The sequence below is a fragment of the Siphateles boraxobius genome, unplaced genomic scaffold (genome assembly GCF_051911475.1).
Source record: "Siphateles boraxobius isolate OS27281-9 unplaced genomic scaffold, OSU_SipBor_1 65, whole genome shotgun sequence".
NCBI classification, from domain to species: Eukaryota; Metazoa; Chordata; class Actinopteri; order Cypriniformes; family Leuciscidae; genus Siphateles; species Siphateles boraxobius.
Genome location: NW_027509192.1, coordinates 10,673,038 through 10,685,481, shown reverse-complemented (window position 1 = coordinate 10,685,481; position 12,444 = coordinate 10,673,038). Strand labels below are relative to the sequence as shown.

The 12,444-nt window shown below is 35.6% G+C and overlaps 1 protein-coding gene across 2 annotated transcripts in view; it reads left to right on the top strand.

Annotated features, from left to right (window-relative positions):
- Positions 1-993: 993 nt before the first annotated feature.
- The window catches only part of immp2l (inner mitochondrial membrane peptidase subunit 2), an 89,844-nt gene continuing 78,393 nt past the window's right edge, over positions 994-12,444 (top strand). Inside the window, exons 1-4 of one of the 2 annotated variants that reach the window (XM_077210932.1) lie at positions 1,002-1,094; positions 6,678-6,812; positions 8,631-8,734; positions 9,585-9,667. In XM_077210932.1, the coding sequence (XP_077067047.1) occupies positions 6,681-6,812; positions 8,631-8,734; positions 9,585-9,594 (246 nt within the window). In that variant the 5' untranslated portion in view covers positions 1,002-1,094; positions 6,678-6,680 and the 3' untranslated portion in view covers positions 9,595-9,667. Of the gene's footprint in view, positions 1,095-6,677; positions 6,813-8,630; positions 8,735-9,584; positions 9,668-12,444 lie in introns of those variants that run through there. The other variant, XM_077210931.1, reaches the window with a different exon arrangement.

The following is a 12,444-nucleotide window of genomic DNA, read 5'->3' as shown; positions in this document are numbered from 1 at the left end:
CCCATGTTTTACGAGAGTTGCTCATTTCAGGCAATCGTGTTTTGTAATTTCGATGGATTGCCAATGGTCAAGTCGTAGGACGCTTGTATTTCTCCTCTCCTCTTCTCTCCTTTCACTCTCCTTTTTATGGATTATACTCTTTCTGTTCAATTTTTTGAACTTGTAAAGTTGTACTTTATATCATACAATGGGATGAAAGTATTCCATATAGCCTGCGTTACAGATTTTGTACAAAAGGTGTTTATATGAAAATGTAACCAGTTCATAGCTTTGAATGTTGCAACTAAAGTTTTTATTTGTAAATGTTGAATATTAACCATCAAACAAATAAAGGTTGATTGATGTAAAGTGCGAGTTTTCATTTATTATTGCTTCTCTTGAGATAGATCAAATTCGAAGACTGCAAACAATCATTAACCACGGCTTCTTTAAATCACAGTAAAAAATAAATAAAGTTGCTGCCTTAAATTTATAAGTACAATCAACTTGGATGTTAAGTCATTTCAACTTCAATTACATTAAACTGACATAAATGAGTTTAATCTTGTACAACTTAATAAAAAAAGTTGAAAATGGCTTAACTTATTTGGAAGAGTTAATGCAGTAAAAATAAATGTTGTCATAACTTAATGATCATATAATTTTGTACAGTTTGACGGAGTTCAATAATTGCATAATTGGAACATTTTAAATGACCAACATATACATCTGCCACACATACATTAAAAACAGGATTGTCTTTTTAAAAAAAAATTATATTACCATAATAAATTTTTTTGTGGACATACAGTAGTATGGTGTATCATGTAAATGTTATGATACAATGGGCAATCATTGTATGATACAAAATCAAATCAAGTAGACGCCATTTTTTTTATTTTTTACTCATATCCTTGTTTTCTTATGCTAAAATTGAATATGAACTTAATCATGTATAGTTTTTGTGAGGGCTTTTCCTCGTATATTATTATATATTTGTAATCTTCCTGTCAGGAAATATATGAATCAGACCTGGAGGGCTTTAGGACCCGGGAAGCAGCGAGCGTGGTGTCCCACTGACGGAGCGACGTACGGTACATACATAAAGACATTAGGTGAGTGTGTTGACACGTCTGAAATCATTGATACTCAGCATTCAGACCTTACCAGTGTTGAAGGGTTTATGCTTCACTTTTGCTTTTGTGTTTTAATTGCATCCATCCATGATAAAGTGCATCACACGCCCATTGTTTGCTCTTGTTATAGTAACGTTAGTAGCTGCATGTCCTGTCAATCCAGCGTGGTCGACATTCACGCTAAACTAGTAGATTCTTTACCACTCATGTGGTGTGAGTTAGTGTTGCAGTTTTTAACTTAGTACACAACAAAATGAAACAAGAGAGATGTAAGATAAGACGACGACATTTGCTAATGTTGTAGCCTAGTGTTGTATGAACAGACGATCTGTCAGAGCTCACATGCTGTCTCAAAACCTGCAATTATTTTGTAATACAAATGTGCAGTAGCAGCTATACTAACTACACAGAATACTATATCCCACACTGCAGTGCACTTGAATCGACTTGACCTTCCATTTCCAGAATCACCTTGTATCAGACACAATTTCATTTAAAGAGATAGCTGTTAAGAATTTGTTATGCAAAATAATAGTTTTTATATCTGGAATGATTCACTTTCTGAATATAGACACATGCTTTGTTAAAAGGTCATGTGACGGTGATATAGTTTAATAACATTTAAATAGTTTGTTGTTGTATATTACTATTTCATGTAATTTTTTTGTAGTAGACAGTATGCAGTGTATACTGTGCAGTAAACAGTGTGTTAGTAATCCATTACTAACTGAGTTATTGTTTAACGTTTAAAGCATGAAATGAAGTTGCGATAGTCTTCCCTGTTTTAATGTATATCCGAGTTTGCTTTCTCAAACAAGAAAAGACATAGGGCGGGATTTCCGAGTGGTGCAGGTGTGACGTAAGAACCCAGAAGACTAATTTGCTGTTTCCTTCGAGATCCTTTTATGGGGTTTTAAAACAGGCTGATGATGCCCACATGTTAATTGTCCTAATAATATTTATTTTTTCTAGGTAGGCAGTTTATGATGTTTTGAGGCACAGCTTGTTTTACTGCTCATCACAGTCTCTCAGTTCAGGAGAAAAGATCAGTATCTTTTCCTTTTTATTGCGATATATATACATATATCATAATATATTGCCAACACGTGAATATACTGATATAAAAAGATTCTCCCATATGAATGCTGGATTTAGATTCTAGGCTAATTAATTAAAGCTGCCCTGTGTAGCTGCCCTAATGAATAAGATTATTTTGAATTTCTAATCAGTAACTTGTGAAAACGTCACTTCATATTGGCTTCGCAGTATAAAATGGTTGTATATATTATTAAATATATAAACTACATAACAGCTGCAGTCCGTATCTTTTGGCGCTCTAGCGGTTAATAAACAGAACTGCATCCCAGACACAACATAGTGTCGGCCCAGATCCGGCCCACATCTGGTACACGTGGATTCAACACATACCAGATGTGGGCTGAATCTGTGCCGACACTGTGCCAACACCAAAACCGAACCAGTCTAAAATAGTGCGAATATAAACACTTATTATAGGTGTACCGTAGTGATTCAAGATAAGACAAAAACACTGTTAGGAAAATGGATTCATGATTTACTTGCTTATTGTATGAATTTTGTAAATTTTTAAAACAAAAAAAGTTACGGACTGCAGCTTTAAATATATAAACTATTTACAGGTTAATGTTTACCCAAAAATGAAAATTCGGTCATCATTTACTCACCCTCAAGTTGTTCCAAACCTGTATAAATTTCTCTCTTCTGCTGAACACAAAAGAAGATATTTTGAAAAATCTCAGTAACCGTTGAGGGGCACCATTGACTTCCATAAAAATAAAAATAAATCCCCATATACAGCATCAACTGTTTGGTTACCCACATAACTAAACTGCATATAAATGTCTTTACTAAATGAAAATGAAATTGCATTATGCATTATTGTGAAATGCGCTGTTAAAATATGCCCATGCATCAAGGAAACCCGAAAATTGCCTTGTCAAGAGTGTAAATCTGTCATTGCAGTTTCAAATTACCCGAAAGCAGCGAGTTCACTAAGCATTTTTTGACATATTTGATGACTAGTGCAATTAAAATGGTTACGCTCAGGTATGCATAAACATAAACAAAGATACCAGGCTACAGTTTTACTTTATGCAGGTGGCATATTTGACAGTATTACTTGCAGGATAAATGGGTTAGGAGTTATAAACGGGAAGCATATGATAAATTGATTCTGCTGGAGACCACCATGCACCGCTTCGCAGCTGTGTGGAACGGTCACCTAATATTACAGAGGAATTTGCTTTCAACTCTAGAAACACTTTTTTAATTGGGTTCGGCTACCATAAAAATCCATCTACTGTATGTTGCACACCTGCTGTGCCAACCTTGTTTTTTTTTTTATCACTCACGGTTTTATTTCTGTCCGTAGCACATGGAAAATGGTGGAAAATATTCTCGACTCTGAATCTGAAAGGGGCCTTTGATGAAAAATGAACTTGATGCTTTCTTTTGATCACCGCGCCCCAGTCCTAGATTCTACCATCTGCCCGTTTTTAAGAATAAACTATTAGATGCTCCACTTTATGCACCTTTGAGATCCATGTGCCAACCATCTACTGTATATGCCTCGGGCTGGGCATTGCACCATTACGTCGCTCTCTGTTTCTAGCCTGAAGGAAAAATATAGGATTGTGGCTCGGGACAAGCAAAAATAGACTTTTTTTTTTTTTTGCCTGTCATGTGTTGTGTGGCTCGGGGTGATTGGCAATCTTTCACTGTATGTGCTGGTGAGGGATTATTGTTAGAGCAACCTGACAGCTGGCACTTGGCAGGTTTACCCCAGAACACCATGGATAATTTAGCCGCTCGCTGTAATAATAGTTCATTAGTCGAACTCTTGTGCTATATGCATCTCTTCACGAACTAAGCGAATGAATACTTAACACTACAAGAAGTGCCAGCGCAGGGTAAGACACATCAGAGAATCTGGTAGGCCAAGATGTGAAATCAAAATTGACCCTGTTTACTCTCTTAAAGGGATAGTTCACCCAAAAATGAAAATTCTGTCATCATTTAATCACCCTCATGTTGTTCCAAACCTGCATTAATTTCTTTCTTCTGCTGAACACAAAAGAACATATTTTTAAGAATGTTGGTAACCAAACATTTGACGGCACCCATTGACTATTTTATTTCATTATTTATCAGGTGTTTTTTTCAGTGCAGCCCACAGTTTGGTTACCCATATTCTTCAAAATATCTTCTTTTGTGTTCAGCAGAGAATGAATTGTTTACAGGTTAGGAACAACTTGAGGGTGAGTAACAGAAGTTTCATTTTTGGGTGAACTATCCCTTTAACACATGAAATTGTGTTTGATTCTTGCAAGGTCTTCCAGAGAAAAATAATGTTTAATCAAAATTCTTTAGCTTGGCATAGCTTACTATTTATTAGAGAATCCTGAAACAAATGTATCACGATTTTCAAAATATCAAGCTGTTTTATATCAGGTTTTCGAGATTTATTAAAATGAGAAATAGCTCTTGAGCAGCAAATCATCATTTTAGAATAATTTCTGAAGGATCATGTGACACTGAAGACTGGGAAAATGATCACTTTGCATCACAGAAATAAATTATATTTTAATACATATTCAAAGGGAAACCAGTTATTTTAAATTGTAATAATATTTCACAATTTTACTGTTGTTACAACTTCTAAGAGTTCAATGGCTTACTTGAATTTATATGTCAAAATTTATATTGATAATCATATGTATTTTAGTCATTTATAATATTTAAGAAGTGGGCATTTTTATATAATTTATACACTTTCATTCAGTCTCTTGCTTTAGAAAGTCTCAACATAAGTCAAAAAACGGTCACAACATTGTTAAAAAAATGAGTTACTACAGTACTAAATGATTTAAATTCAGAGCTGTGAAGTTTTTGCTGGAAATTTCTGACATCTGTACTTACATGCTTTATCAGAAAAGTCTGGCTACTATGACTTGCTCGTATTACATATTTCTTGGATAAACAGTACAGTTGGTCTTGTAGGACTTTTTCTAATCAGTGATCTGCGCTACACTGTAAAAAGTGATAAAATCAGTTGACTTAACTTAAAAAAAGAGAGGAAACTCCTTTGCCTTAAAATTATTACACTGTAAAAACACTGTATTACACTGTTGTCATAACTTATTGATCATATAATTTTTTACAGTACAAGTAAATAAACCATGCGTAATTTAAACGAATAAGTTAAGTGGAAATGTCAAGTTCACATAACTTAATTTTCACAATTACGAATGAGGTTATTTATTTTCCTTAATTTTAAGGAAATTGGTTACGTCAGTTTTTTTGAATGTACATTTTTTAACAAAGTTAAAGTAATCTGTGTATCTAGTAAAAAACATCCTACAAGTAACCTGCTTTTTTATGTCAACTTTTTAATGTCGATAGAGAACGTAACTATTTCACAATTTTGAATTCATTTCTCACAATTGAGACGTTATTTCTCATAATTGCGAAGTTTAGTTACAGAAGTTTACGTTTATGCATGTTTTTATCCAAAGCAACTTACATTGCATTCAAGGTGCGCATTTACATTTGATCACTTCTTCCTTTTCATGGGAGTCGAACCCATGACCTTGGTGTTGCTAGCACCACGATCTACTGTTTGAGCTTAAGGAAAGCCTACAAAGAAGTAAAATGTTTTGCGAATGCCGTTTTATGCAAATTTGAAATAGACAGTGTTTCTATTACATTAGCGTTTCTGCTAGAGATAGGAAGGTGTCTCTTTTTTTCCACCACAAAAGGGTTTTTGTCATTTTCTCTGTTTGAGCCGTATCTGACTCACAGCAGTGCAACCCTGACAAATCCTGCACTGCGTTATGATTCGCTCAGCATTTTTTTTCACCCTCACATCTAAGTTGTTGTAGTCTCTGATTTTTGAGCCTCTTGAATGCCCTCCTGTAAGCAAATGGCTTCAAGACTTTCTTCAAGTGCTTACCAGTAAGTCTGCAAAGTTGCTGCGGGAGACCTCGAGGGCTTTTTTGTGAAAATAGTACAAGCCGCTCTTCGTCTTTTTGTTTCTATGGTGAGCTCTGTATAATGAACGAGAGGCATAATTGCATGCCGTGTACCTCCAAATCAAGCATCACACTATCATTTAATGGTATTAGAGCAAGCGTGCTCTTGTCAGATTCAATTTCAATGCCTCAGTGGGTTTTCTGCCCTAATGCATTGAGTCTACAGAGTTTTGGCATTGCGAATACGGTCTACAGATAGGTACAATTATTAAATTTATTATTTAAGTGGTTGCTTTATGAGTGTTGTCTTCTTTTTGACCTCACTAGTCCCTTGCATTTTGATTCAAAACAAGATGGTTCATACTTAAGTGTGGTTATCTGGTCTGCTTTTGGTACTTTTGTTCTCTTTGTGAGGCTAGTCATCCAGCATATCTTTGAAACATGCCTGAAAGACTTTAACAAAAACATTTTTTGTTGTTTCTTCATAAGATGTTACCAGACTCTTTGAACTAGTCAAGGTCATTTTCTCTTTTCATTCTCTCTCTCTCTTCAGGCAATGGCGCAGACGGGCTTTGGGCGAAGATACTTCAGAGCGTTTGTTAGTGGCTTCTTTGTAGCCGTCCCCGTGACAGTGACGGTTTTAGATCGTCTTGCCTATGTGGCACGCGTAGAAGGTGCCTCAATGCAAGTGAGTTGTCCTTTATCCATTTCATCAAACTATTCTTAGTAACATTGTTGTTTTGATGAATCTGGTTTAGTCTAGTTCTGCTGAAAGCAAAGATGTGCAGTTTTCTTATGAAACAACTTACAAGGTAATTCTTTTCTAATGCATTTGCTGGCACGTTGAGCTGTGGTGCTCTTTTGGGTGATGCAGGTTTGAGTCCAGCTTTTTTTATCACTTTACTGTATTTGTCACCATAGTCATTTTCTTTCCTCATCTTCAATATTTCAATGTAATAATTTATATAATATAAAAAATAAAAATGGTCATAGGACTTAATATATCTTGATATATTTTCGACATTTTGGAAATTGATAAATCTTGGTATTTAATATATATATATATATATATATATATATATATATATATATATATACGTCTTGACTTTTTTTTTGTTTTCAGTTTACTGTAAAATACCATAATATAACAGAAGTATATTTAATAATTTCCATTTAAAATGCAGCAGTGTAACAATACAGTTTAAAAAAATAGTATTTTAAAAATGTTATACTTAAAATTAAGTGAAAGTTTTTGAGTGATGATGGAAATTTTGAGTCGCTCAAAGAAAAACTTAGAATCATTTCATTGAGACAAACAACTTAAACTAAATCATAGAAATGCATCAAACTTACCAAGTTTAGCAGCAGTTTTTCCAAGTTTAAATCAAATGCACTATTAAAACATCTCTGCTTGCTTGCGAGAAAGTTTTGCGAAAGTTTAGGAAGCTTTATAGCCAATAAAAATGACTGATATAATACCATCAAAATAATTGCAAATATATTATGACTATTCAATATATTGCCCAGCCCTAAGAAATACTAAGAGAACTTTACTTTAACAAGCTTCTCTATTCAAACCTTAATAACCTTTTGTTTATATATAAGGACTTTGCATTAGGGCTCAATCAAACCAAATGTCATAAACATTGCACTAATAGCAGTAAGACCACAATGAAAGACACCTCTAATAATGAGAGAAACCCGTTTGAATACACATGCTCATTTTCTCGCCAAACTGAAGTAATGGTTCATTATGTACCTAATGATCACTAACTAACCAAAACGCTGGTGTTGTTGTTGTTTTCCTTTTGGAGTTCGGTTTTCTATCTCGGTTCATAGTGTTATAAATTTGCTAATGGCTTTTCCCGGTCCATCCACGGCCTTTGAATCCAAATAAGTCACTCCATGGACAATGCTGAAAGCTGACACCAATACAGAATGAGAAAATGTGTCTGAATAAAAAAGATAGAGCGCCCAGCTGTGACAGATAAATTCTCTAGGCGGGAACGCTCGTCGGGATATTTATTTTAGAAGGACAGATAAGAGATATTTCTGTCAATTATCCCAGCAAGCGTGAAATGGCTCATCGAGATCTCCCTTAATGATTCATTGGAGGCCCGTGTATCAAGTCAGTCGTTGACTTGCATGTTTGAGAAGGTTCGTCACACACAAGTCGTTTGATATACCACCACAAAAAGAGTTAAGAGAAAAACAAATTCTGTTTTTGAAGTTAACTTGCAGACGTTATTTTTATCCTTCAGTCGAAAGGCTGAATGAAGAACAGAGCGATTCTTTTCCAGAACAAAATTAAAGCAAAGTTGCTGCCACTGAGTTTATTCTTAGAGTTACAGTAGTTTTGGAAGTTTTTTGTGGAGTGGAGGATTAAAGCAATAAATCACAGACCAAAAAGAACAAATGATAAAAAGTTTCTAATCTGTCACAAATCTTCTAGAGACTCTTAGACTCAGTGTAGACTCTTAAATATCATGGTTTGAATCTTTCCCAGCCATCCTTAAACCCAGATGGAGGGTCGTCACCTGATGTTGTGCTGCTCAACCGCTGGACTGTGAGGAACTACCAAGTACAGCGAGGGGACGTTGTGTCAGTTCTGTGAGTAGTCGCATTTAAGCCGTATTTTGTCCTAAACGTGTGAGCCATTACGTGACATTTCACTGTGGGCGGAGCAACCGAGCGTGACCCTGCAGAAACTGTACATATCAAGTGACTGTTACTAAAGTTACTAATGTGGTGCTTGACACTTTTTTTGCATTTAAATGTATTGTGCGTTGTTGTGGTACGGTGTGAAGTAGGGATGCTATTTACCGGTAGTTTGGGATGAAGGATATATCAGTTAACAGGCAATTTTCGAGATTTTTATTTTTATTTACAATGTCTATTTACACCAAGTTTTAACTGGTAGCGTTTAAAACAATTTTAGGTTTTAGTGTAGTGTTATGTTTTTACTATTCTGCCTCAAAATGGAAATCTGTTTTACACAATTTTATTGATGACGTCGTGATGCTAAGTTCACTTAACATTAAAAAAAAACTATTTTGTATTAAAAATATATTTTAAGATTGGCCAATCATCAGTTATTGACTGTAATATCAAAATAATTATTGCTTATTATATCAACCAAAATTGTATTTCGGTGCATTTTTAGTAATAAGCTTAGTTTCTGCCCCTCCGCTCTGGTGAAGGCCTTGAAAATGGCCTTGATGGAGAAGTCCATTTATTAGCTGAAATTTGTCAGATGTGATGATTTTGTGACAGAACATCATGTTGATGTCAATCGGATGAGACTTAAGACCTCTGCTGTTCCACGGGTGTCTTGAGTCCTCACATCCAAATCTTTGACGAAAAATATCACATTCTTTCCGAAAATTGAGGTGTTCTCCATCCAGACAAAGACATCTGTGCGCTCAAAATTGCTAATTGGATGATTTTGGATCTGCCACAGATCTCCTTGACCTTAAACCCAGCTGCTCTGAGTACACTAACTCAAGGGGAATCCTCCTGTGGATAATGAGCCCACTCTGTCAGAAGGGTTACTGTCATCGCAAGTAATTGGCATGGACGCAATCTTCTGATATGCTTTAATGCGGTGCTCAACACCAAGAGCCTTTTGACACAGACCCTGCGGAGCCTATCATCTAGAGTAGACTCTAGCTAGGTAACTCCTCTTCACTTTTATGTATGGTCTGTTTTTTTTAAGCACCGGGGGGGGGGATAAGTATTTTTTTCGTCGAACTTCTCGATCAAACACTAACCCTGCTGTGTTCTTTGGCTTTTACACGTTTGGTAGGCCAGTAATGGTTGAGCGCCTTTGGCTGTTCAAATGAGGTTTTGATGCTGTGAAACTGAGAGACTTGTTTATGATTATAATGCCACCACAGGATGTTTTTTCACAATTAAAGCATTAGTCTGTTGGCCGGAATTCTGAACAGAGAGTTATTGAATTAATGAAGCAGAAACCTTCATACAATTAGGGATGGGACGGTATGAAAATTTCATATCACGATTATAGTGATCAAAATTATCGTGATTATCAATATTATCACGGTTTTGTTAAAACAAGATGAAAGTGTTAAAAAAGAACTGATGATCACACTGAAAACATTTCAACAAGTTTTATATTTGAGAATCAACAAATAAAACGAGCAGCTCTATGCACTTTTTAAAGTAAGATTCATTCTATTCTGTGGCATTTCCTTCCTTATAATGACAGTCGTCAATAGCTACACATAACACAGCGCACATCACAACGGTGGCGCTCTCTAATTTCATTCAAATACAACTTGTCATCTCGCGTCTCCATTTGTGATTGCATTGAAAATGAGTTGATTGTTTACACAATTTGATAATAATTGTTGTGATCATCTTGTCAGGACGAGTTTTATACGTTGTACAAAATGGATTTAACAGAGAATAGAGACTAATCTCTATTCAATATGTCCCCGTAATTATGTGGTAAAAAATCGGTGTAATAAGTGTACAATGAATATACATTATTATCTCTTAAATGTCACTCTTAATAGTCTTGTTTGAACTTGTTCGTTTTGGCTCAAAGCCACTTGCTGTGAACTTATCTTCGCGGAAGCTTCAAGTTTATTTCAAGTGAGTGAGATAAAATATTTCAACTCAAAACAACATTTTGTGCCAAATTATTTCCCAGACATAGTTTTAGTATTGAGATCAAAGTTAACTTGCCTTGCGTTCGCTATACAACAGTGGGTGATGGTCACAGGACGGCTCGGCAGATTTGAAGTGTTTACCCCTATCGCAGCGACTTTTTTTGAGCATGTTCTGCAGACGAGTGACCATCCTCGATTAAGTTTCCCTCAGGATTTTTGTGTAAACACCTCAGATTTGGTCCTCTTAAAAGGCTGAAAAATCTCCCGAGCACGGTCACTGCCTTCCTTCATTCCTTCTCGAATAAAAAAAAACCCAACATTGCGCGCTGCGTCAGACTGTTGCTGGATGGACAGGATTTATAGTAATTAAAATCGCGATAATCAAACACGGTTTTAATAATAATTGAATTTTAAACGATATTACTAACCGTCAGTACATTTTATCGTGGTTTATAGTGAAACCGGTAATCGTCCCATCCCTACATACAATTCATTAACAGTTACTATGTTACATTTTTAATGATTTTTTTTTGTTTTTTTGGTATGCCTCTAGCAGTACCAAATTAAGCAAAAATTATGCTTTCAAAAGGGTTTTAGAACACTCCCTCCATTTGTCATTGGTTAAACAAGCAAATAGCTCCGCCCCCCAAACTCACATCATTGGCTTGAGCTTGAGCAGATTTGCTTGGTATAAAATCGTAATTGCGAGTTATAAAGTCAGAATTGCGTGATGTATAGTAATTCTGATAATTTTTCAAAATTGTGAGATATAAACTTGCAATTTACCCTTCATGGGGAGTTTGATTGACAGGCGTCTGATCAATCATAATACACCATCCACCGAATCCGCCATTTTTGTCCGACAAAGCAGTCAGGGGAGTTAGTAGATTAACGTTGGTGAATTTGATACATAGCAACAATAACTAAAGGGGACGGGTCTTTGCGAATGGTCAATTGCGAGTTATAAAGTATGGAAGCTTGTTTCCACCATGGAAAAAAACTATTTAAAATTTAATTGCGGCTTTTTATCTCACAATTCTTTTTTTCTCAGGATTGCTAGATATAAACTCGCAATTGTGAGTTATAAAGACTTTTTTCTCACATTTGCGAGTTTATATCTTGCAAATCTGACTTTTGACTTCTTTTCTTAGAATTGTGAGATATAAAGTTCCAATTGACCCTTTGCAGGGAGCTTGATTGACAGGTGTTCTGACCAATCATACTTCGCCATCCGCCATTTTGTCCGACAAAGCAGTCAGGAGAGTTAGTAGATTAAAGGTTGTATCAGCGATTGTGGGTGAAGTCACTTCTGTTTGTGTTTGAAGCGAGATCCCAAACAAACAAAGTTAGCTCGCCCCTCCCTCAAAGAATTCCAATTCGTCAGAATCAACTCGCTCACTAGCATGCCAATCTCACCCACTAACGTTAAATCCCTACAATCTGATATTCGCTAGAGCTATCCAAGTTTAGTCGAGCTTCACTCATATTTTTTAAATAATTATATTTTCACACACAGTTCACATACAAAAAAGTCAGCACTAGAAGCTACTCACCTGTCCAGAAGAAACAGTGCATCCTCAGCGTCCGATTAACAATTTTTCAATTCTTTGAGTTCTGTCCACCGTTCAAAAGCCTTCCCAATTATTATTCGTTTCTTTGACGAAAAACGAGGGTATTCCCTCGCCC